General features: G+C 39.3%; 2 protein-coding genes across 2 annotated transcripts in view; both read left to right on the plus strand.

Moving 5' to 3' along the window:
* tmc3 (transmembrane channel like 3) overlaps positions 1 to 13,642 on the plus strand; it is a gene marked incomplete at both ends in the record, with an annotated part of 29,632 nt that extends 15,990 nt beyond the window's left edge. Inside the window, 12 exons of the mRNA XM_080496565.1 lie at positions 208 to 317; positions 402 to 480; positions 2,378 to 2,659; positions 3,371 to 3,499; positions 4,094 to 4,161; positions 4,470 to 4,598; positions 8,421 to 8,531; positions 9,411 to 9,536; positions 9,625 to 9,703; positions 10,554 to 10,596; positions 10,677 to 10,950; positions 12,754 to 13,642. Of these exons, the coding sequence (XP_080352691.1) occupies positions 208 to 317; positions 402 to 480; positions 2,378 to 2,659; positions 3,371 to 3,499; positions 4,094 to 4,161; positions 4,470 to 4,598; positions 8,421 to 8,531; positions 9,411 to 9,536; positions 9,625 to 9,703; positions 10,554 to 10,596; positions 10,677 to 10,950; positions 12,754 to 13,642 (2,319 nt within the window). The remainder of the gene's footprint in view (positions 1 to 207; positions 318 to 401; positions 481 to 2,377; positions 2,660 to 3,370; positions 3,500 to 4,093; positions 4,162 to 4,469; positions 4,599 to 8,420; positions 8,532 to 9,410; positions 9,537 to 9,624; positions 9,704 to 10,553; positions 10,597 to 10,676; positions 10,951 to 12,753) is intronic.
* A 1,532-nt stretch (positions 13,643 to 15,174) lies between these two features.
* stard5 (StAR related lipid transfer domain containing 5) lies at positions 15,175 to 20,916 on the plus strand (the record flags this gene model as incomplete). Its single annotated transcript, XM_080500006.1, has 6 exons — positions 15,175 to 15,264; positions 16,678 to 16,727; positions 17,370 to 17,502; positions 18,074 to 18,191; positions 18,745 to 18,838; positions 20,557 to 20,916. 6 exons carry the CDS (start codon positions 15,175 to 15,177, stop codon positions 20,705 to 20,707), a joined length of 636 nt encoding a protein of 211 aa, XP_080356132.1. The 3' UTR covers positions 20,708 to 20,916.
* Between the last annotated feature and the right edge of the window lie 4,497 nt (positions 20,917 to 25,413).

Raw genomic sequence — 25,413 nt, forward strand, 5'->3', positions numbered from 1 at the left:
AGCAAAGAGCTGATTGTTGAAGACAACCACTGAACATCAGCGGAAGCTTCATTTTTTTTTTTTTGCATCTTTCTGTAATCTCTTTAATATGTTGACTGCACATATATCATGTTTTTATATACGAGTCCAGTAATACAGATATTTCTAAGTCTCTGTTGTCAATACAGTTAACTTGTACTCGTATTTCTCTGACTGTTGGTTGTCCAGGTGAGTGTGGTGGTTTCTCTCATCACCATGATCGCTCCGTCTGCCTTCGAGCTGGTGTCTCAGCTGGAGATGTACCACCCACGCACATCCCTTCGATTCCAGCTGGCCAGGTACTCTGAACGCACCCCGGCTGCAGCTGCCCGAACGCAGCTGACGGTCCCGCCGCACGCAAACTGTGTGTTTTTGTTTTCCAGAGTGTTAGTTTTGTACCTGGGGAACCTGTACAGCCTCATCATTGCCCTGCTCGATAAAGTCAACAGTATGAGCTCTGCGGTGAGTAAAGAGTCAGCCATGTGCAGCTGTATCATTCCAACACTTGAACCAAACCAGCTGAAACTTTGTGTTCATATTTTACAGTTTTATGTAGGACGATAGCTCAGTTTGACAGCATCAGACCAAGCAAAGCTTATGGCTCCCCTGTGAAATGTGGAGATGATTCAGTATCCTACTACAACCTGGCATCCACATACAAGGACATCACTTTTTTTGGGGTTGTCTGGATCATACTCACTGGAACTTGTATACAAGTCTGGATACTTACACTGCCATCTGGTGGTGTCACAAAAGAAAACGATCATAACTAGACTGCTGAAATGAAAGTGACAACTTGGAATAACAAATACACCGCTTCTGTGTGCAGAATTCAGAAAAATCAGACTGAGAACAATTGAAAAGAGTTATTTGTGAGCAGTCTGTTTTTAAGGAGTGACAACAATTGAGTCTCTGCAGGCCAAGATAAGACAACCATGGAGTTCTGAATCCTTCCTAATTTTCAGAAAATCTGTGAATATCCTGTTATCCTGTTGGATTTGCTTGGACCAGGTTTTCTTAGATAATGGTGAGAGTCACCTGACTACACAGTGCAGAAACAAAACACACCATCTTTAATAAATAACAGCATTGCATAAGCAATTCTTCCAACACTTTGGAGAGTTTTTTTTCTTTCATTGCCTTCACATTGTAATGCTTCTGACTACTACCTCCCATTTTTACAGTGTAGAAACATAAATGATAAACTGCATCTGTCTGCATCAAGCAATAGAACTTCCACTGCACTTTCTGATGTTTTGTATGAGACTCATTACATTTGGTAACTTGGACCACTTAAAGGTATACAGGAGGATTTTCAGGAATTTTAGGAAAGAACCGCCCTCTCCACCGTTTGAAAAAAATGCGCATGCGCAACGCTGTACCTGCTCCCGGGACGGAACGCCTACTAAAACGTGTGCGAGAGACATGCACGAGCCCAGTTCTCCTCGTGCACGCTCTGTTTACAAGTCACAAGTCGGCATCGCTCACATAAGCTCACTTTACAAGAAGATTTGCACCAGAGGGGGTGAAACTGTGTAAAAATGTCCGAGAATAATGCGTCGGGTCGGCCACCGGCATTATGAGGACCGTGTGGAGTGAGCTGCGCGCAGGGACGAGCACGTACGACGGGCTTACGTCATATATCACCAGAATGATTGACAATTGGGAGGACCAGTTATTTTGATGATCCACCCGGAAGAAGAAAATCCTCTACTATACCTTTAAATATACTTATTCAGGTATTACTGCTGGATGGTTAAGTTTTGGATAAAGATAGATCAATATTTATCGTTTATTTCTGGTTATATTTCAACACAGTTAACCCAATCGCCAACAAATACTGTTCATTTTAAATGATGAAGAAAAATAATGGGCTGAAGCTAGTGGCCTCAGAATTCTATGGAATAACCTAATTTATGTGCAACAAAAAAACCCAAAGTAACAAAACAAGAAAAAAAACATAATAACATTATTAATAATATTCCAGTCTGAACTGTAACCTTAATCATTCCGTATTTTACCGCTTTTTAAGCTACTACATTTAAGTTCGTCATTGTTTAACTCCCATAATAGAAACACAGCTACATTGTATATTGGAATTCAAGCAAAAATGACTTCTTGGATTGAAAATGTGGCAAATATAGATGGCGGTACAGTATATTGCATCCTAAAATAAAAATTCAAAGACATTCCAGCAGGTGAGGTTGAAGCAGAAGTCTCAGTTACCCTCTTTTTCTTCGTGAGACGAGTTAAATTATCCATTGAACTGGTATCACAAAGCACTGATGTCATGTGCTGTATATACTGTGTAAAAACTACATACTGTATGTGGCTGGACTGTAGTGTTGATCTCCTCCAGGTCCCAGTGACTCCAGCTAACTGGACTGACTCCAGCTCCTTCCTGGCCACCATCTCTCAGCCCGAGGTGGACAGCCTCTCCACTCTGGTGTCAGAGATCTCCATGTCCGGGCATCACAACAGCACCATGGCCACCATCACCACTGTGCTGGATGCCACCACCAACAGCAGCAGCAGCAGCAGGAGGAGCAGCAGATCCATCTTGGTCTCCAACCAGACGGCTCTGTTTGAGAAGAACACCCGATCTCAGCAGGATCAGTGCTGGGAGACCTACGTCGGACAGGTGTCCAACTTTGACTCAAGCACTTTTTGTAGTTTTGTAGATTTTGTCCTGTGTTTCATTCAGTGGAAGGAGCTCTAATGAACATGGTTTCAAAATTTAAATTACTCTATGTATTTCAATCAAGACAAAGAATAATGGCTAAATTGAGACTTGATACTCTCACACTACTGTTTATATTCAGTGCGCCATCAAAAAAGTACCACCAGCAATCACGCGTGACCTAAATATTATTTCAGAGATGCTGAAAATGAATACTTTATTGCAGTTATTAATTAAAAAGAAGTTAAAGAAAATACAGTTCCAGTATGAACCAGTATATCGCAAAATTAAGTGAAATGCAAGTCAGAAACTTCAGCACTTATTTACTGTATAGAGCCCTCTGTATTTGATTAATTCATTTAATTCCTTACTTCAGATAAGACGTATTAATTCCAATCGAATTATACCAAAAAATACTTTACAAATGCCTATATTATTTACTCAATGCAATGTTTAATATTTCCAAAATAAACAATGCTCTTAAATTATTCAAACATTGATCATAAAAAAACATGTATTTAACTAATGAAATTTAAGATTAAATACATTACAATGCTTCTTCAATAATTACTTATTATTTTGTAATGGTTCAGCCCATCACAATGAAAAGTGAGCACCCTAAATGTATTTAACGCCCATTTTTACTGTGTGTGTGTGTGTTTGTGTTTCCAGGAGATGCTGAAGCTGTCCATCATTGACATGATCTTCACCGTGGCCAGCATCCTGCTGATCGACTTCATCAGAGGCCTGGTGGTTCGCTACCTCAGCGACTGCTGCTGCTGGGATTTAGAAAGCAAGTTTGTAAGTTGCTCTGTGTTGTTAACCCTGTTAATCTGGTTACTGCTGAATCCACAGGACACCTGCAGCCACCTGGACAAGGTGAACATTTTCCTGTCCATGTGTTTATATCAAATAATGACAACTATACAAGCCTTAGTACCAGAACTTTTCTTCATCAAATGTGATGTGAAATCCAGGTTGAATTTCAGTAAGTTTACAATCTTATTAGAGTAGAAGTGTCAGAGACTACTGTATGAGCCAGTGATGCACAGTGAGCACTCGGCTTGGTTAGGCAGTGCGTCCCACAGATTGAGGCTACAGAGTAAGAACACATGAGTGAGTGACTTGTGCAGCCTCTCTGTCATACCAGTAAATAGCGGTGTTGAGTCATTTGGGCAATGAAATGCTGTCACTTCCAAACCTATAGGTACTGTAAGCTACTGGAAATTGAAAAATAAATTGTAATTATATTATAATTAAAACAAATGATCAAAATGAATATTTCATTCATTTCAATTCAGCCTTGGGTAGGCACTGAAAGACTCTCAATCACATCATATTCAACAGGACAAGGGGGAAAAAAACTGAGTGTTTGTTTTTTTCTGTATCTTTCAGCCTGAATATGGAGAATTCAAAATAGCTGAGAATGTCTTGCATCTCATATACAACCAAGGAATGATCTGGTAAGTCTAACAAACTTCTTTTTAGTTCAAATACCAACAGACCTGATCCCGTGCTAATGGTCTGTCTGGTCTCCAGGACCCCATTTAAAAGACTGTGGCCTTTTGGAGTCTCTCTATTCCACCTCTGTGGCTGGCTTCACAGTATTTTCTCAACTAATTTCCAACCCGTCGCCTTCCAGCAATAAACATAATGAAGTGAAACCGGGACCCAGTGAATGCTTTTTATATGAGGTGTGACCCCGGTGGCTGGATGGGTGTGTGTGAGTGTGTGTGTGATACAGACGTTTCTGTGTTTCCTCTACTGTCAGGATGGGAGCGTTTTTCTCTCCATGTCTTCCCGCCTTCAACGTGCTGAAGCTGATTGGATTGATGTACCTGAGGAGCTGGGCCGTGCTCACCTGTAATGTTCCCCATCAGCAGGTCTTCAGAGCCTCCAGGTCTCTCTCTTTCTTACTCACACACACACACACACACACACACACACACACACACACGCACACACACACACACACACACACACACACACACACACACACACACACACACACACACACACACACACACACACACACACACACACACACACACGTACACACACACACACAAGTATCGTTCTCGGTTTTCTCATTGATCCATTTTATTAAGCCCGTCCATCGTGACTAAAGGTTTAATTCTCATTTTTATCTCATTTCGCCAAAAACTCACATATATGAACACTTTGGTCTACTTCTGATCATTGTTTTGTTCCCCCCAAAAAATGCAGTAGTTAATATTCAACCTAAGGCAAATACCTTAGAAAACTGGACATTATATGCAAAGTTGTGATAAAATGTGCAAATAAACAACTTTTTTCTTCCAGAGTGGCCAAAGAAAAGTTCAAATCGTTTTATTTTTCAATTGCATGAATTGTATAATTGTAGTACTGAACTTACCTCCAATGATAGTTATCTGACAAACCATTATGGCTTGTTTATTTGTTTGTTTGCTTTTTTTTTTTTAACTTATATTTATTATTCAATCATTCCAGACTATGTGAAAACGATGGTTTGAAACAAAATACAATCCCATACAACACAATAACACTGAGACCCTGAAATCAGCATGAGCAACCAAGTATTAGTATTACAGCCATGCTGTCAGGGTGAGTTTATAAAAAATAATAATATAATATAAAAATATACATAATGCAACAGCCATAGGAGATATTTTTGTGGACATTTCACTGTATTTTGCACCAAAAGTTAGAAATATAAATTGCTTCATATTGAGATTGTTCAAATTTTCTGTAGTAACCGTTTGGTTTTGAAAAAATATAGACTTATATTCTACATTTTTAAAACCCTTGATATAAAGAGCAAGTTAAGGGACACCACTCGAAGTAAAATATCAGAATTACTATTGTGGTATTGTGTTGTTTATTTTGTACTTTCAGTACAAACTGACCTTTCAAAGGTTCACACTCATTTTCTCGCAGGTTTATATTTGTTTGTAAACGGGTGGGGTCCGCGCAGTTTGTATGTGCAAATTTTCTCACAGTTTGTACTCTGCGCTCTCTAATACATGTAATCCTCCATTGCTGGGGTCTGAAACTCAGATCCTTGAAGGTCGCAGCCCTGCGTGTTTTCCATGTCTCCCTCCTTTAACACACCTGAATGTCCTGATGGTTCACCACCACATTCAGCACAAAGCCAGATAACCAGCTGCTCATTGCAATCAGCCGTGTTGAAACAGTGAGACACGGAAAACATGCAGGGCTCCGTCCGTCAGGATCTGAGTTTTTAGACCCTTGCTCTATTGGATAAAGGTTAGTCTGCATTATTACACATCAGCAGCAGTTTGTTACTGGCTGTCTTTCCCAGCCCTTTTCCAGCTCGGCTGCGACGTGTAGTTCCACAGAGAAGTACATGCATCTTACTTACATACATGCATATACATGAGCCCGAGGCACTCAGCCAGCTCTGATTTATGTAACACGGCTGCTGTGATCGCCTCTTTCAGTCCTTATCAGTCACTCCCAGATGTGGTGGAAAATCCAAGCAGCCCCACACACACACACACACACACACACACACATACACACACACACACACGCGCGCGCGCGCACACACCACTATTCAACTGAGAGGACATTTCATGTGACAGCCATTAAATTCAGTTCTGCTGGAGGAGAGTGGGTTTGATAGCGACATGTTGTTAATGGAGCAATAAGTAAGCCCCCTTTTTCACACCCCCGACTCATAATTACAGAGCGCCGATACACTTAAATGAGAAAAATGCAGGCAATGTTTTTGGAGGTGGACTTTTGTCTCTTCGCCATGAAGGTAGACCAGTTAGAGGAACGTCATTCATGAATATGTTTTTTATGAGGAAAGCAGACTTGTGATGGTTGAGTTGTCCAAGAATTGCCTGTAATCTATATTTACATGTTAATTATATCAGGATGTGGTTAGACACAGTGATATATATAGAATTTTTTTTTTACTCCTAATGGTGGCCACCCTTTACACTGCAGTCTATGAATATGTATGTAATTGTGACAATTCTTATAAAGAGATGCTTGAACACGTGAAATTGTCCAATATTTCTAAAGTTAATTTATATTTGAAAGGTGACGTGTCTAAAAAAATTTTTAAAAAGCTAATAATTGACTGTTACCACATCAAACTTGAACTTAGACAAGTTACATAAATGTACGTGCAGTGCAGGATTTACACTGTGCTTGGTATAATTGAAACATTAAATCCACTGTGTTTCTTTGTTAAAGGTTTATATTGTTTGATTTAGGTGTAAAAACAGAAGTGAGGAACATCTTGGCTCAGTACAAATGTCATCTTATGTCCAGCAGCAGTTTAATTACAATGAAAAGTGAAGACCTTTTCATGTTAAAGAACAAAGCAGACACTGCAGCTCTGATCCACCTTAAAGATGGAATGCAGGAGCTTAGACTTATATATGGAGCCTATAAATTCAACTCATCACCAGGGTTTTATTTAACCTCTTTCTTTACTACTGTGTTGTGAGACATGAAATATTTCATTGTGACACCCGAGTAACTCTTAATAAAATGAACACCTGAGTAACTACTGACTGAGTGCAAACCTGGAAACTAATGTGTGTGGAGTCAGAGTCATTATATACATAAGACCACATACTGATCTCCATGGTGCAAGTGCAAAAAGGTCAATGAGAGACCTTTTACCAGAGATCAATATTTCATATTGTTGCTCTGTAAGCTGGAGCACAACAACAAATCTATAAAGGTATTGAAATAATTAAAGTTTACAGTACAAATAGACCAGAAAATAAAGATTTAATCAGAATAGAAACTACAACCATGCTAAAACTAAGGTGATTTAATTCATGGAAAATATTTGTTCAATGTCGTAAAGTCAGGTTGAAGCAGCAAAAGGGAAGAAAACATGACTTTTTAACAGTAAGACTTCACTGGAGAAGGATAATGAAATCATCCATTTATCATCTGTTGCTTTGCTGAAGAGCAGTATATACCTGAATAGGTCATTATTATATTGCAGGGAAGACACACGCAGTCATACTCACTGACATTAAATACTGGCCTTTTGGATTAATAAATAGAGAAACTCTATTATTTACACTTTCTAATTGGCTTGTAGAATCTAGTTACATCTTTTTCTGCAGAAACAGTGTCAAAAGGTACTATTGGATGCTTGTGATTTTTGCACAAAAACTATTATAGAAGAGAAAATGCTATATTTTTTTTTTACGTTATCTATGGCAGGGATGTCAAACATGCAACTTGCTGGCAAAAGCCGGCCCACCAGAGAGCCAAATGTGGCCTGTAGGTTGAGCTCCAATAGTGTTGAAATGTAGAAATCATAAAGTAACTGCTGAATGTCACACGGTTGTAATAGAAATGAGGAACTGATTGTAGGAAGATGTGAGGATGAATTTGAGGAAACGTGCATGTTGAAAGGTGCAGGAAATCATGTGGCATGAAAATTAACCAAGAGAACTGCAAAGAATACTCATTCAATTCTATCTGTTCTTGGTAGAAATTGTGAAAGCTGGAATAAATGATAACTTTTTTAGAATGTACTTACAATACAACTTGGAGTTAACTTCATTTAATGGTTAATTATGTTTTGTCATTTTATGTTTTTGCCCTATAGAAGTCAAACTTGGCTGTACTTGTCGCCTGAACGGCCCTATTGTTTAAAGCATGAACTTGTATATATTAATGCTGTTTTAACAGGTACATTATCTGTGCTCTGCTGTTTCAGATCAAACAATTTCTACCTGGCTATGCTGCTTTTCATGCTCTTTCTGTGTATGCTGCCCACCGTCTTTGCCATCGTGAGATATCGACCATCACAGCACTGTGGACCGTTCAGGTAAACCCACTTTAGACTGCTTTATAACGTCTTTACAAGGAAACCACTTCATTTTTACAGAAATCAAGGATCAGTGGCAGTTATGATAGAGCAACTATGTCAGATCACTACAACACATCAAGCCATCTATTCTAAATGTGTGAATTAAAGTCCAGGTCACACAAACATGTCGTACTTTTTATGTTCACTGACTAAAATCTGAAATCAAATAAGCAAACGTGTAAAATAGCAGACCTTGTAATTAATATGTATACTTACAGTCCTTTGAGATTTTTTTGTGATTTTAAAGTTAATAGTAATCGCTTTAAAGTTTTTGTAGAGCTATATTGTACCTCATAGATGCAGTTCTTATTCTATAAATTCAGCTTTCGGATTTTCTTTCAATGGAGCTCTATGCTTACAGCCAGTTTTATACCTTCCACACAAAGCAGAGGCTAGACTTTTTCAGCTTGATAGAGACAAAAATGTGGAAACTTACTCTCAAGAAACGTTTTTTTACTTTTAAATTATATTTTCAAGCCCTTTGAGTATAAACGTAATAACCATGTTTAATTAGTTGTCTGTGTCTTGTGTTTCTTAGCTTGTATATTTGTTTACACTTCATTGTTCAGGTACTGTTGGTGAATTGATTTTATCAAACCTGGAAATGAAAACCTCAGTATTTTCCAAACTGCCCGGTGAAGCACCGGCCTTTGGTGAAGAGTCTGGATGAGCTGCATCAGTCTGACAGATTTTGTTACTGAAACCTGTAAATACACCGTTTCAGTAATCCAACCTGCTGAAAATAAATGCATGGACGTGTACGAATGCGAGTGTTCAAATGTGTATAAATGTAAAATGCTAACAGGTTGTATGAAATTATTATTTTTTTCCCCCCAGTGGTCAAGAGAAAATTTACGACATCATCTCTGAAACCGTGGCCAGTGACTTCCCGCTGTGGTTCAGCAAAGTGATGAGTTACATCACCAGCCCTGTCGTCGTGCTGCCGGGGCTGCTGCTGTTGTTGTAAGACTGCACACGTCACAGACACGAGCACGATAATCCACCTGTCGTTGGGCCACTTTGACTTCCTGTGTCGGATGTGTTTTTCCAGCATGTCGATATACTACCTCCAGGCCATCGCCAGATCCCTCAAATTCACCAACAGCCAGCTGAGGATGCAGCTCCAGACCGTGAGTTTTTGGCCATGTTGGACCCTACAGGAGCTCACCCTTAGCAGATTTGTACAAATGTATACAGTTGTATATTTTACTGCTTCTAAATCCATTTTAAAAACAAAATGTTCACTGCCCCATAGATCTCATCCACTAACAGGTGACAGGACAAAGAGGTCATTTCTGAGTGGTGAATAGTGGCCTTACTTACGTTCAGCATGTATATCATTAAATATTAGCATTTTATTTGTTTTGTTCTCCATTTATAAGTCAGGATTTATTCGAATCAGTATTTAAGGCAGTGGTTCTCAAACAAGGATTAGGGACAGTGGCGGCTGACCAATAGAGGGCGCTCCCTCCCCCTAAGAATTTTGCAAACGTGTAGTGTACAGGTTTGTTAATGTTTATAAATGTTTAGATATGATCGTATTTATTAATGACTGAAAATCTTAGGTTTTCCCTAAACTCAGACTAATGTCATTTGTCATATGTCATTTCAAGTAAACCAGCCCCAAAACACATTCATTTTCTAAAAGGGACTTAATGAAGCATCTGCCTGTTTTTGTTTACAAGTATGTTAATAAAAGAGTCCTAATACGTGCTCTCTATTCACTAGCTGTTCAAAAGTAGAATAATTCTCATCACTGGGGGCCTCTCTCAATCTAAAAAAAAAAAAAAAGGCAAAATTGTTGTAATGGGTGGGGAGGACATGGTTTTGCATGATCTGAAGAAAATCATACTTACACATCTTTCTTGGAGACAATTAGGGGGCTCTAGAGAGAAAAAAGATTGAGAAATATGTGTTAATGTCAGAAACTGATCATTTAGAGTTTTTGTAAAGGTGGGTTTGTTTCTTCACTGGCGTTAGGAGCGTACAGATGACAAGAAGAAAGTCTTCCAGATGGCCGCAGGTAGCGTCCCATTTGTTCTCTTCAGTGTTTTCCATGACTTCAAGCCGAGGGTTGACTTCGTGACCTTGTCTCTCCCACAGCGAGGCTGCAAGCACCCGAGGCCGCGGCCGAGAATACACCCGACCAGCAGGAGAGCGACGTCACCAGCCAGGACACGTCCACACACAGCCCGTCGCCCCGCAGGAACGGCAGCGTCACAAACTTCCAGTCCCCCGTTCAGCGAGGAAACAGCATCCGTACCATCGCCCAGTCGGCATCCCGGCCCGACCTGAGCAGAGGAAGCGTGGCCGGGTCTGTGAGGAGTCCAGTCGTGACCGTCCTGCCCAAACACCGGCTGGAGCACATTCCCAACAGGTCTCACACACACACTGTGACATCAGCCGAGCAAATCAGACCGACATCTAATGATATTATTAAACCAAAGCTGAATTGACTATTGAGGAATATAATAGCACATGAATGTTTGATGATAGGCATAAACAAAAAATGTTGTTTAATAAATGGTCTCATTATGAATGAACATATTTTTTTCCACAATACTTCTGGTAAATAATTCAAAAACGCAAAGTGGAGCAACTCATTAAAACACTTCATAGGTTTGAATAGATTATTTCTCATATCGTGACTTTATAGACCATGCCACCTTTGCATCATTCTCCTTTAAATGAGGTCAATAGTGCAGTCTTTACTTAATTATAGCAACGTGCCAAGACTTCTGACTAAACCACATTTTAATACAAGCACACTCATTAGTGCAAATATATTTCCTGTTCAGATAGTTCTATGTATTCAAATGCATTAGTCTGAAATTAGCAATGATTCATAAGCTAAGCATTGAAAATCAAATATACCCTCAAAACTTCAAAGAGTAAACTAATAGAAAAAGGTTTTTCCTCAGTGTCAACAACAAACTATGTTTCAGCAAAGGAGAGTAATATAAATGTTGTTTCAGGTTGTTTTTTTTAAAAAGAGTGGTTTTCTGTGGAAACAGCTGATTACTTGTAAGTTCCTGGAATGGCTTCTGGCATGGAAATGTTTGAATTGAACCTCCTGGATACTGACGCTACAGGAATCATACAGTTTTGTTGGCATGTTTCAGACCAGGGGTGTCAAACCTGCAGCAAGTGGCCAAAAACAGCCCATGAGAAAGTATAAATGTTCGCTGGGATTACTTTGCAAATGACAAAGAAAAACCAGTACTTTCCTAGTTAATCCTCGTGTGATCAGAATATTATATATTTCTATTTTAGAAGCTCAGAACAGATCTTTTTTTTTTACATTTTATTTCTGAAGATAAAGTTGGAGACTTCAATTATTTTCCGAGATTCCTGACATTTTCTGACTCAAATTAAAGTTGGACTTCTGTCTTTTTTCCCCTCAGAATTTCAGTATAGTCACATTTCAGATGTTGTTTTCATAGAATGTCTATTTAGATATCTGAGAATAAAGTGGGGATACTGGATTGATTGATTGATTATTTTCTAATTCTGATTAAATGAGGATTATGATGATAACGTGGGACTTTTTATTGAATTATTCTTATTGATACAAGAATGAGGCCTTTTTTCCCCAGAATTCTACAGAACAAAACGAGAATACTGGTAATACAGATGGTTTTTTTTTCTCAGAAAAGAGATTTTGGATGGAATTTTGTCTTTTCTTACACTCACAGTTCTATGGATAAAGCAATGGGAACATTGTCATCCACAGTTAATTATTTAATTACTTAATTAAATTAAGCTATAATTTGCTGTTTCAGCCCAATAGTGATCAAACTGCACCGTACATAGCTTTGACACCCCTTATTTAGACCATTTTTTTGTCCGAATTAAAGGATTTCTCATTTTTCCCCATGTATCCCTCTCCCCACTTCCCAATCACAATGAATGTTTGCTTCCATTCTGTCCAAATTATAAGTTGTAAGGTGATGCAGACATTTCTCATTATTAATGCCATTCAGTGCAATCCTAATATACCAGAAGCTTGTGAATAACAACAGCAATAGAAGCTAACTGCTTTTATTTTCATCTTTCATAACAGGCCTCCACCATTTCTTGGTGGTCCCAGTGGAGCCTGCAGATCCAAATCCTACCACCACATGGCATACAAACCCCCATCTCACTGTGTTGACAGCATCCACTCTGACCCGTTGTACAGGAAGACCATACGATCCGTCCTTCCCCTGGAAGCCGCTGGGATCATCACGGCACAGAGTTACGGGGGACGGCGCGGTCACACCACGCGATACGTGATTGTCAACGAGCACGAGCCCAGGAAGAAGCTGCTGCGCTCCGCCACGCGAATCCCACGCCATTACCTCATGGAGGAGCCCGCAGAAATCCTGGAACTGTACCCGCGCAACGTCAGACGCTACGCGGCGCGGCCCGCTCACCACCAGCCGCACCCGCACCGCTCCCACCAGTCACAGCAGCATCTGAGCGAAGAGGAGGAGGAGGAGGAAGGTCAGGCCAGAGGGAGGAAGAGGGTGTCACTGGGGAAAGCCCACCGACCCCATTCCCTCTCTGACCTCCACCAGTCGACACAGTTTTTCATCGGCGACCGCGTAGAAAGCCACGTGGCCTCAGCTAAAGACGGCCACTCGGCTCGAGGAAGATATGGAGGTCAAGAAGATGACGAAGAGGAAGATGGCGAGGGAGAGAGGGACTGGGGTGACACCGAGCCGCAACCTCGGTCCCAGGCGAGTGGGAGAGCAGCTGACCCCGTCGTCGTGCGAGCCAAGCGTCACATCCATTCCCCAGCGGGACAGAGTCAGTCCCCGTGCAGGATCCGACACGTGGAGTCCTACGTGAAGCCTAAAGCCAGAGCGAAGCTGGAGGCCCCTCTGACCGAGTCGGACTCGGCCTCCCTGGCTTCCAGCAGCGACCAGCAGAACAGCAGCACTGACCAGTACATCCAAGTCATCCACAACAAGGAGCGATACCTCAAGTCTGAGGCCAGGCAAGGAAAGATGGCCAAAAAGAAATCAAAAACCAACTTTGATCTAAACAGTGCTGAGTCCAATGACCTGGTCTGCTCCAATGTCTGACATTCGTCCTCAAAGTATTTACTGTTGAAGCGGCTTCACTGGCAGAATTATACAGATAGAGTGTGCTATGAGTATTTATTGCATTGAAAGCACAAGTATACTTATGAATGTGATAATTTTTTCTTTGTGTTAATGTGGTGGTGTATTTTAAACTGGCTTTTTGTTAACAATAAAACCATTTTGATTGTTTCCCCCTCCTGTAACCTCTTCAGCTGGAAGGACATACACAGTTTACATCATCACACAAGGTTTATTTCAGCCATAATATAGCATGTGGCCGGAAGCTTCAGTTAAAACTACATTTCCCTGGATGCTTTGTATGCAGGGGCGGAACAACTAGAGGAAATAGTCATAGAGCCAATGTTTTTTGCTTCAAAATAAAAGTAATGTAAGCTTTTAGGTTATTTAAGTGTACTTTTTTCTTCAAGCAAGCAGTTCATTGCTAATTCCAACCTACAACCAAAAGATAACTAATTGCAGTGATGCTTTATTGATGGTATTCATTATTTTGGAATTCTGAGAAAAAAAGTTGGAACTCTGCCTTTTTCTTCAAGAATTCTGGAGAGTAAAACGGGAATTCTGGCCTTTTCTCCACCTAAATTCTGACTTTTTTTGTCCAAGTAAGACTAAAGACTTGTGCTTTTTATTTCCCCAGAATACAGCTGGATTTCCGCCATTGTCTTCTGCGAAACAAGTTGGAATTCTGCTTTTATTTCTCCAGGAATTCTAGAGGATAAAACAGGAAAGCAGTGGTGATTTCTTTTTCACCAGACATTCTGCTTTTTCTGAATCAGATTAAAATATTAATTGTGACATTTTCCCTCTCTGGAGTCTTGACTTCATTCCCTAGATTCCTTACCATTTCTAACTCAAACACAGTCTTAATTCTGTCTAATTTCCATCGGGTTTTCAGTATACTGTACAGTAGTCAGGAGTTTTGTGATTATTAACAAAGTTGGATTTCTTTTTTTCCCCTAAATCAGATAATAGTTTAAATTATGTCTTTTTTGCCTCAGACTCTCAGGACAATCCGATTTTTGTGATCATCTCATAATTCCCAGACTCGTTAAGGCGTTCTGACACGGTCCACAGTGAGGTACGATTTTCTTTTGAAAGGGCAGAGCGGAAGTTGATTTCCTGTCGCGGTGGCGTGACTTCTCTCGGTGGTCGGTGCCGCGCGCACTTCGGGGACTTCGTCGGACTATTTCTGGGTTTTAACGCGTCGACCGTGTGAAATGTGCCGGTTGTTGCGGTGTCCCGGCCTCGTAGGTTTCCCGGTGTGTGTCCGCGGCGACTGACAGCGGCCTCGGGCGACGTGTTTCCTCCGCCGGTGGCTCGACTTTATCCCGCGATGCTGCGGTTCATTCATTGTGGCTAACGCTAGCTTCGCCTCACCTGAGTCCGTCTACCTGTATTCATCCAAACGCAGCGTCGCTTCTCTCTCCAGCAGCCCCGCGTTCTCCTTCCCGGCGGCGGGAGACACCCGAGCAGGTGAGCGGCAGCCTCCGGGACGTGTTCACCGGGACGGCGTCATGGATTACGAGCATAAAGCGAGCACCGTGGCGGACTGCCTGATGGGCTACAAGACGGACGAGTCCGGCTGGAAAGTCTGCAAAAAATCGGTAAATGTTGACTCTGAATCTCAGTCTGTAGCGTCACGAAATCACATCTGTCCCCCCAGCTGTATGCAGGAGAAAGGCCGCCCGGAAAATCTCTGGGAATTCCCACTTTTTATTGTTCTCGGAATCGGGAGGTTTAGGTCGGAATTCTGTCTTTTCCCACCCACTCATTTCTGTGGGTGGGAGTCAGATTTCTGATTTAGTTTATTCCGTCTGACAACTAAGTCGGAATGCCAGCAATTTTCTTTCCTCCGAATTCCGACTTCCGATTCCGATCTCTGGGATTTAGTCAGATTTCTCATGTCACAGAATTTTTACTCAGATGTTTAAGAACAAAGTGGGGATATTGGCAATTTTCTTTCCTCCGAATTCTGCCTATTTTCCCACCAAATTTGTCGAGAATAAAATGCTAATATTGGCATTTTTTCCACCAGAATTCCAACTTTTCCCTTGTAACTTGGGAGAATCAAGTCGGAAATTCAGTAATGTCCTATGGATCACGCAATTTGGCATTTTGGGAGTATACTGGCTTTTTTTTGTCAGAGTTCTCACTTTTTTCCAATTCATATTAGATTCATAATCCTCACCTTTTTTTCCCCCCTCCTCAATCTGATTTCTATTGCCATCTAAAATACTGGGAACAAAGAATACTAGAATACCCCCCCCCCCCCCCCCCCCCCCGAATTCCCAAATTACTGTCAGATGTCCTACCTTCATCTCCGAATTCTCACAATAAAGTCAGACTTGATTTTTTACCCAGATTTTAAGTTGCATTAAAATGGAAGACTGTACATATTAACATACATTAACATGAACATTTGACTATATATTCTCTTTGGTTTTGGAATGTCCCCGATCCTCTTCTGGAGCGCTGTTCTCTGGTGCTCTGGGGAGATTCTGTCTGGAAATGGGCCGCGTGTTGTGGCCTACATTATGAACCGTACCTGACGGGAAGCGATGAAGGGATTTTAATTTAAGGTGCACTTCACAAATTCTAACCAATAGTTTAAAAAAAACAGGTGTTAAAAAAGTTTTTTCTGCACATTTTATCCCCATTTAGCGTTGAAGTGTTTGGAGTTTGAACTCATTAAACGTTCTTTTGGACTCTAGAACTGACCGTGTGTTCTCACATTCTTACTTCAGAGTGGGAAAGCTGGTAACTGCAGGGAGTTTTTAAGAAGAAAGTTTGGTGTCGTTTAACAAGAATATATGAGATATACCATCAAACACATTGCAGTGTTTTATTGGGTCTGTGTGAAGTTTATCAATAAAGTCATTACAGACTCTGAAAACACAACTTTTGATCTTTCTGTCATTTTTCTTGTAGAGTTTCAGAGAAATGTAGCTTGTGCTTGGGACGGGTCATTACAGCATTTCAAATGTAACCGCTTCCGAATTTTCTCTTTTCTTCAACAGAATGACGTGGTGGTCTCTTGGCGCCCTTCAGCAGAATTCCCTGGGAATGTGTGAGAAAACCTTTCCTCTTTTAGACCCTTTCTTGTGCACCTGGAGCCCAAGTCCTGAACACATTTAACTCTTTTTCCTAGATACGTTTTACTCCTTTCCCGCACACCTTTTTTGCCCATTTCCTGTACATTTTCTTTTCTATTTCCTGCACACTATTTAACACATTTCTTGCACATATTTTGCTCATTTACTGCACACTATCATCCTACTTCCTGCACACTTTTGGTCTACTTCCTGCACAATTTTAACGTACTTCCTGCAGTTTTCCCCTACTTCCTGCACACTTTCCCCCCCATTTCCTGCACACATTTCCTCATTTCCTGCACACTTTGTGCTCATTTCCTGTTCACTTGTAGCACACTTCCTGGAGTGGCTCACCCTCCTCCCGTCACTGAGTTTATTCTCAAAGTGAGGAGACAGCAGCTTTAACCATAAGCTGGAAAAATCAAAAAAAAGGGGAAAAAAGAAAAGTAAATCATAATTGTGTGAAGTTCATCATTATTTTTTTTATATAATTCCGAGGTCACCGAACACAATAAGTTTCAATCCATGCGCAGGGTCTCCACATGCGTTGATTTCATTTTCCAGCAGGATCAAAGTGGATTAATGAGCTGCTGTGTTGTTTGATGTGACTGTGGCAGGTATAAGGGGGAGGGGATTGTCAGCGGCAGTCCTGACAAAGTGTGGGAGTGTCTGAAGCCGGTACCCAACGGGCTCCGAGTCAAGTGGGACAACAACGTCAAAAAGTTTGAGCTGCTGGAGCAAATCACGGAGGTGTGGCGTTACACTCACATGTTCAAACCTTCCATTCAAACATCTTTTCTCTCCATCATTATGTATTTTTTTTATTTTTTTTTTTTAGATTGTGCTTACATTTTTGCAATTGTTTTTTTTTGTTTGTTCTTTTTTGAAAATGAAGGGGTTTGCAAACTAGGATAGGAAGCCCCTCAAGCCTTAGTTGTATTGTCTTAATTGTATTTTCTTTTTGTATTCTTTTGTGTTGTACCAAGTTCTCGGCCAGGTCTCGCCTAAAAAAAAAAAAAGATTTAATTTCAAACAACTTCCTTGTAAAATAGTTTTTTTTTGTTTTTTTATTTTTTTCAAAGGCCAGACTTGGACCATGGATGTTTTTTCTGTGTGACTAACCACAACATCACCATGTGGGATCATTAATCCTATCGCTAGTCAAATCTTATGAATGTGACCTAATACCTAAAGAGCAGAAGCAGGAGATTTTGAGACGGGGACTCCTGACGCACATTTTAAGGAGCTCACAATGAAGTGAACGCCGATTCCCGTGTCGGCCTTTTTCTGAACTCGATCTGTGATTTGTTTTGTCTTCCAGGACGTCTCTATCTGCCGAACCGTCACGCCCTCGGCAGCTATGGGCATCATCGCTCCCCGAGACTTTGTAGATGTTATTTTAGTCAAGCAATACGAAGACGGCAGCATCTCATCCAATGGTGGGTGACGACTCCTTGCTTCCTCCGCAGCTTGTATGTCAGTAGCCCCAATGTAGGGTGGGAATTGAATTAGCCGAGTTGGGTTTAAGCTTTCTTGTTTTTGTGTGATGTATTTTTGTATGTAAATGCTGCAGGTCTGAATATGTTTGTGGATAATAAAGTTTACTACCTGATCAGCTATAAGCTGCATGAGGTCCTGTTTATACAAACAACGTTTTGAGTGACAAGTGTGAACTGTCAGTCACAGAAAACCCAACATTTTCCAAATGCATGTAAGCGGTAAAACGCAACTTTTCTGCTTATGGGCAGAACTACGATGGCAGTAAATACTGTTTTTACACAAGGACGAGTACCATATATATTTTTTTGTTTTTTCAATGAAAATTGGAATAAAGCTGCACATTTTGTGTCTTGTTGATGTAATTCTAAAATAACCTATTATAATAACGAAAGCTCGTGTGAAAGAGAGAAAGCTGTGCAGAAGGTTTATGATCTGATTTCACATGCAAAACGACTAACAGATGTGTGTGTGTGTGTGTGTTTGTGTTTTCAGCCTCCAACGTGACTCACCAGAGCTGTCCTCCTCAGTCTGGCTACGTCCGAGGCTTCAACCACCCATGTGGCTGCATCTGTGTGCCCATCTCAGGGTGAGGGAAGACGCCACAACCGAACCCGACCGCTTGTTTTGCTTTAGATTCGACGACCGCTGAGAGCAGTCGGTTTAATCTTAATCACTCCGTCGCCATGTTTTCTTTTGTCACGTCGCTCGTCCTGAAGACTCCAACCTGTTTCAAAGCTTCTTTCGCACCCGTAATAAAACAATACTGTAATATAATAGTGATAATTTTACATGTAATAAAGGAAACGGTGTGATAACTTACCTGTAGTGTAGAAGGATATTTGAGCCATTATCGTATATCATAAAAATAATCGAATGATTGAAGTAGCATTAAAAAAAAAAAAAAAATCCATTCAAAACTAATAAGAGAAGCCAGTAAAGTAATAATGTGGAATTTCTTTGAAATCTAAGCTTTTTCTGTAGGTTTTTGTCCAGTTTCCTTGTTCAAAATTAGCATAGTGAATGGGATGGATGTTATATTCATCTGGTGAATCAGCAGCCTCCGAGACTTCAATCTGATCTAAACAGGCTTCTGTAAGGAGAAAGTATTTAGCTAGATCTTATCAGGGCTGCACAATATATTCCAAATGTATCATCACAATATCAACATGCGTTATTACATGTTGCTAAAGACCGGTTGTACCAGTTCATACTCTGTAGATTTTAAATATGAAGTGAAATGCGACTAATTCCGTCTTAACGTTCGATGAACTAATTAATAGATTTGAATCTACTGACTGAAGAGCAACAGTTATTTAAAAGAATAACTCTATTTCTATACATTTCATCCAATTTTCACCAAAATTAGTCACCGACTATGATCTAATAAACATAAACTCAAGTCATGAAATATAAATCACTGCATTTGATTTTGAGGTATCAAGTAATGCTTGATGAGAAAACATAATGATAATAATTGAGACGTTACTTTGTTTGCTTTCAGATTTCATTTCATGAGGAGCAGTTTGTTGGCTTTATGTTTGGTCATTTGACCTTCATGTTTGTGCTTTTCACTTCTGCACTCAGGCCACCAGGTTTGAAAAAAATTAATGAATTAAAAAAACAAAAAACATAGAATAATTGTTTTGAAACATTTGCAATTCATTTGACTTTTCTTTGATATTTAAAATCCAATCATCGAGCATCAATCTATTCATCGACAGTGTAAGAAACATAATTTATTCAGTTCAGTCTTTTGTGCTGCTCTCGATGTGATTTGATCTAATTACAGCCTGAAAGTTCCTTAAAAGAACAAAACTTAAAAAACAAATATTTTTAATGCATTTTCTCTTTCCAAATTTTCAAAGTTACTGCTGAGCCCTGGAAGAGATATGGCGAGGAAATAAACATTTTGAAGGGGCAAAAAAAAAGGGATAAAAAACTTTAATTGAATAGAAAAAGTAGGATAAACTACTGATTAAAAAAAATCTACTAATTTTTAAAAAAATGGCTTAAAAAGTAGGATAGAAAAAAATGTAATTGGGTGAAAATGAAATTTTTTTTAAATTAAAAAATAACGATGAAAAAATAATTTTCTAATAAAAAATTTGATGGAAAAATGGAAATTGCCATGTTATCGCATGTAAAATTGTAAATTCTAGAAAGTTTAGAAAATGAAATTGACTTGACGCTGCCATATATCTAGCAGTTCCACGTGGCCAACTGAGGAACTGCACTGTTTTCCAGTAACTGCCACATTAAGTCTCTTTTTTTGTTTTGTTTTCTTCCTTCCCATCCATTTTCCAGAGAGCCCAACAAGACCCAGGTGTTCAGCTTCTTCCAGACGGACCTGGGCGGCCTGCTGCCTCGCTCCGTGGTCGACTCCTTCTTCCCCTCCAGCATGGCGGAGTTCTACAGCAACCTGGCCAAGTCCGTTAAGTCCCTCAAAGACCTTTGACGAGCGCGCAGCCTCACTCGGTAAAATCCGCGTTAGTCCACCGAGACGCAGTGTCTCTCGCACTCGTCCGGTCCCAGAGGTGCGTGGCCCATAACTTAAGAGAAATCATCACAATCTGCACCGAGAACAGGCAAGTTTGCGTCACATGGAGCTCTAAAATACAGCGGAGGTCGTGGCCGGCAAATATGTTTCATCACTGATTGAATATTTCCTACAATAACAGAAATTAGAAGGCTGTGGCTCAGTTAGTTACCATGGTCTTTTAATCTAATCGTTAAAAAAAAAAAAAAAAAAGAAGCTGCATTTTGCTCAAAAATGATCAATGTGACTTTATAACGTGAAACTTTTCACGTTTAAATCATGAATGCTTATTAGGTTGTAACATTATTGGGAATATTTTATTCAAAAATGAACATTTTACAGTAAATTAAAGTTTTCACTTTACAGCACAAAGGCTTCTCGCAGAATAATGTCGACACGGTTCTGTCATAATTTCCACATTTAAAGTAGAAATCAAAGTTTTCGACCTTGTATATAATGACGAACAATAGGAAAACTTGCTTGCTGCCTCAGATGGAAGCGACATCACAGGTCTGAATGGGTTCAACTGTCAGATTCAGCAACGATCCAAAACGATACCAAATACCTGGTCTATATAGTGTTTTAATATGCATTCCATAAGTCCTGCGTCCCTGCAGGAGGAATCCAGTCCCGCAGTGTTTCCCAGCCCGGGTTCCCTCGCACGAGGTGTGCGTGACTTCGCTCTGATCCAAAACACTGGTAGGATGAACACACTCTGGAGGAAGTGGAAGGAATGTTCAGGGTGGGATTTGTTGGTGAGATCTTCTTGCATGATTATTAAAGTGCTTCACCTTAACCAGCAGAAATATAGAAACTATCCAAAAGTGTTTTAAATGTAAGTGATTTGATTTAAAAGTAAAACTTTGAGAGTGAAAGTATCCAAATGACGAATCTTAATGCAAACGTGCAACTCCTCCAGTTTCAGTGGGGGCTACAGAAGCAAGGAAATCACTGCGGTAACCATGGCAATTGGCAGGTTTCTGTGTGTGGGTGGGTGTGTGTAGTAAGTTCTACATGCTTGACCCGCACGAGACAAACATGAATAGGGTTTTTTTTTTTGTTTTTTTTGTGCAATGTATCCGGTCTACAAAGGATATAAAGTTTAATTTGAAAACAAGTTCTAAAGTCATGCAGACTGATCTGTGGAGATTTATAGTAAATTGACAAGTACTCCTTTGATATTGTTGGCAACAATATTTGCCATACATTTGTTCTTACTTTAGATGAGCATTGCGCATCGTTTTTGTGTATTCATTTCAGAAAAGTTTCTCATTTGCGTGTTAAGGTTTTGAAAAATGAAAAAGGTGTAGTTGTTGTGGGTTTTGTTTTTACTTGGTCAAGTAAAGGAGGCCCTAAACCTAAAGTGTTAGCAACGTACACACAGGACTTTTGCTGGCGTTAGTTAATTAATTAATCGTTAATCATGAATTAAGTTAGTCCAGACTTTAGGCTTTTCTCTCAAAGTATCAGTCTCTAAAGATGCAAGTTTGCAGTAATTGTCTTTCAGTATTTCTTATAAATCACAAAATGCTGGTTTTGCCACCAGTTTTGAAAAGTTAAGTTTAGGAGCCAAGTCTCATATTAAACCTGTTATAATCAGTCAAAAAGAGAGTTTTTTCCCCCCACAGATCACACCCTGAATAAGTCCAAACCTAACTGCTACCTGAAAGCCCCTCGCCGGGTTGGGAGCCGCTGCGGTGAACTCTCACCACTAAGCTGCAGCCATATTGGATGAGGACAAGGGCTCACATTCGATCCTAAACTTCCTTTACATTCCCGCGTTCGGGAGCTTTTCTTTCCTTCAAAAATAGATGTCAGATCTATATTTGTACAAAAGCTGAAAGGATGGATCCCCCACTTCTTCTTTTTTTTTTTTTACCCAGGAAGCCGAGGCTTCCTCCTCCCACTGCGTCCCACAGTGTGTACAGTAAACATGCATGTTGCATGGATTAATTTGCCCCTGCTGGTACCAGCCGGTCGCTTTGTACTGACTCATACCTCATATTTAGTCGTGTTGTACTTGAAATGCCATAGTTTAACTCATCCGTACACAGTTACTGTCCTCTTCTATCACTGAAACGTTCACAGGATGACTCCGATGGCCTTTCTTTTGTTCTTCTTCAAAGCAAACAAAGGCAGCTTTTTCTTTCTCAGTTCAGGTGCTTCTTCTTTTTAAGTCTCTGAAACAATAAGGGATTTTATTATTTTTGTTATCATTATGGCGGTGACTTTTCTGGCTTCACGAAAAGTGGAAACCGGGTTATTTTCTGTGCTTTTATTGGCTTTTCCTCAATGCAAAGGGATTTAATGTAGAAATAAAAGCGACTGTCACATGTACTGTAGCGCCAGATCATGGTGTAAAAATCGCTGCTCGGTGCACAAATACTTTTAAAATAGCTTGGAATATAAAAGAAACGGGAGACATTTCACTGCCACGTCTGTTCGTCTCTGTACAAAAACTCCTTGCATGCATGAATTTATTCATTGTGAGCTTCACTCACACTAAAGATCATAGACTTGTTTAAAACATACATTTTAAAGAGCCACAAGGTGTCCAGAAGTGAGGAAATAAAGGAACATTCTAAAGGCCGTACAGCACTTAAATGCATTAATGTGTAGAATTTAAGGTTTTATTATTCACAGAGGAACAAAATGAAAATGTGAAGTCAAGTGATTTGATATTAAACCTTGAACATATTAAAGTTTAATATCAAGACGGAGGGAAAAAAACAGGATTACAACAAATCAGATAATCTCATTTACGTCAAATAGTCAATTTAAGTCAAATAATGTAGAAAAGCACAAATCTGGGCATTTATACCATCAAGTATTGGTCTTTTTTGTTAATAATTCCCAGTTTTTAATCCCTCATATATAATATTGCAAGGCTTTAATCTGTGTTTTATTGGAAAATTGTCATTAAAGAGTATTATTGAGAAGTGATGAGATTTACCACAGAATAACAGAATTTTGACGGATTAACTGAACTAATAGTGGAGTTGAAATCATGACAGTGGAAATTAAAAATGTAATCTAAAACTTTGGATTTTCTGTTTCAAATGTATGTCAAATTGTTAGTAAATTATTTATCTCATCAATATAAACAAATCTAATGAGTTTGTATTTTGAACATCTACATGTGATTTAAGAAAATTGACCATTATATAAATATTCGCAAAATCAGAAAATGGTAAAAAAAAATAATAATAATCCATAATCCCAAATAAATTAATATATTTGAAGATTTTTCTAGTTTTGTTCTTTAGAATTTTTGTATAGAAACCCAGAAAGGACATCAAATATTTAATAATAATTAAATAAAGGCCTTAATCATCCATTTAAATTAAAAAAAAGTGGCTGAAACTCATAGTAAAACATTTTTTAAATTCTGTCTAAATGCCCTTCATATTATTATTTTAGGGTTAAAAACTCTTGAGTAGTTGTCTACTCCCATGTTGTATTTCTTTCAAAATTTTCTTTTTTGACTGATTTCTTTTGTTGTTTGAGATTTTTGATTTTACTTTAAAGTCATTAAGACTCAAACAATCACAACACGTCACTTAAGTATGAACAGCTGAAACATTCAGAAGTGTGTTTAACGTTTTTAGTTTTTAATGTGATTGTACATTTTTATGGAATTTTTTTTTCCAAAGAGGAACACTCACAAACCCAACGTGGATTTTCAAGATCTGGTTGCTAAGCAACATGTTTGCCTTTAATTGATCAGATTTGTTCGATGGCAAATTCTTTCCTGTACAGATCTTGCAATCTGCAGGTATCTTCCACGTTTTCCCTTTCAAATATACAGTATTCTCCAGACTCTAAGTCACATCTGTCATAATATACGTCATGAAGATGGAAAAACATACACACAAGTTGCTTTGTTGTCAAAGACACATTTATTTATGGGAATTGGATGTAATCCGGTTGTAATGGAGGTTTTCCTGCGGTATTGTAGCGGCTTTCTGCTGTCATACAGTGGCATCTAGTGGTCACACATAGTATGTTTGGATATATAAATTGCTTCTAAGCTTAAATTTCATGAACAGCTGAATAGATAAAAAAAAAAAAAGTGACTTATAGTCAGGAAATACAGAACTTAAATTCCATATTTATGCTTTTGATTTTGCTGTGTTTTCATTCAGGTTTTTTTTTACATAATACTGTAGTTAAAAGGTTTATACTGAGGAAAAATTAATGTACTGTAAGAATTTTAAGTTCTCAAAAAAGTGATATATTTTCCAGTGATAATGAAACGCTGACTTGCCGCATTATTTCCACCAAATTTTGTTTTGTTAACGTGTTTAAAAAAAAAAAAAAAAAGAACTTTTAGGTTTGATGGGATGGAATTCTTCACCTCTCGTCACCTCGGAGAGCACTTGAAAGAAAAAGCTGTATTTTATTCCTCAACAATATAACAGTCGCTCATGTAAACAAAACTTTGTATAATCCGAATAATAATAATAATAGCGATGATAATATATGCAGAGATTACATGTAAGTGAATTCACAACTGCCACAGTCCTGTCCAGGTCTGACGCCAGCGGGTAGAGACCGAGAGGAGGAGCACTTTCTCCAGAGAAGCCATAAGTTTCATGTTTCCTTTAGGAGAAAAATGTCCTGCC

This window comes from Blennius ocellaris (assembly GCF_963422515.1).
Source record: "Blennius ocellaris genome assembly, chromosome: 1".
NCBI classification, from domain to species: domain Eukaryota; kingdom Metazoa; phylum Chordata; class Actinopteri; order Blenniiformes; family Blenniidae; genus Blennius; species Blennius ocellaris.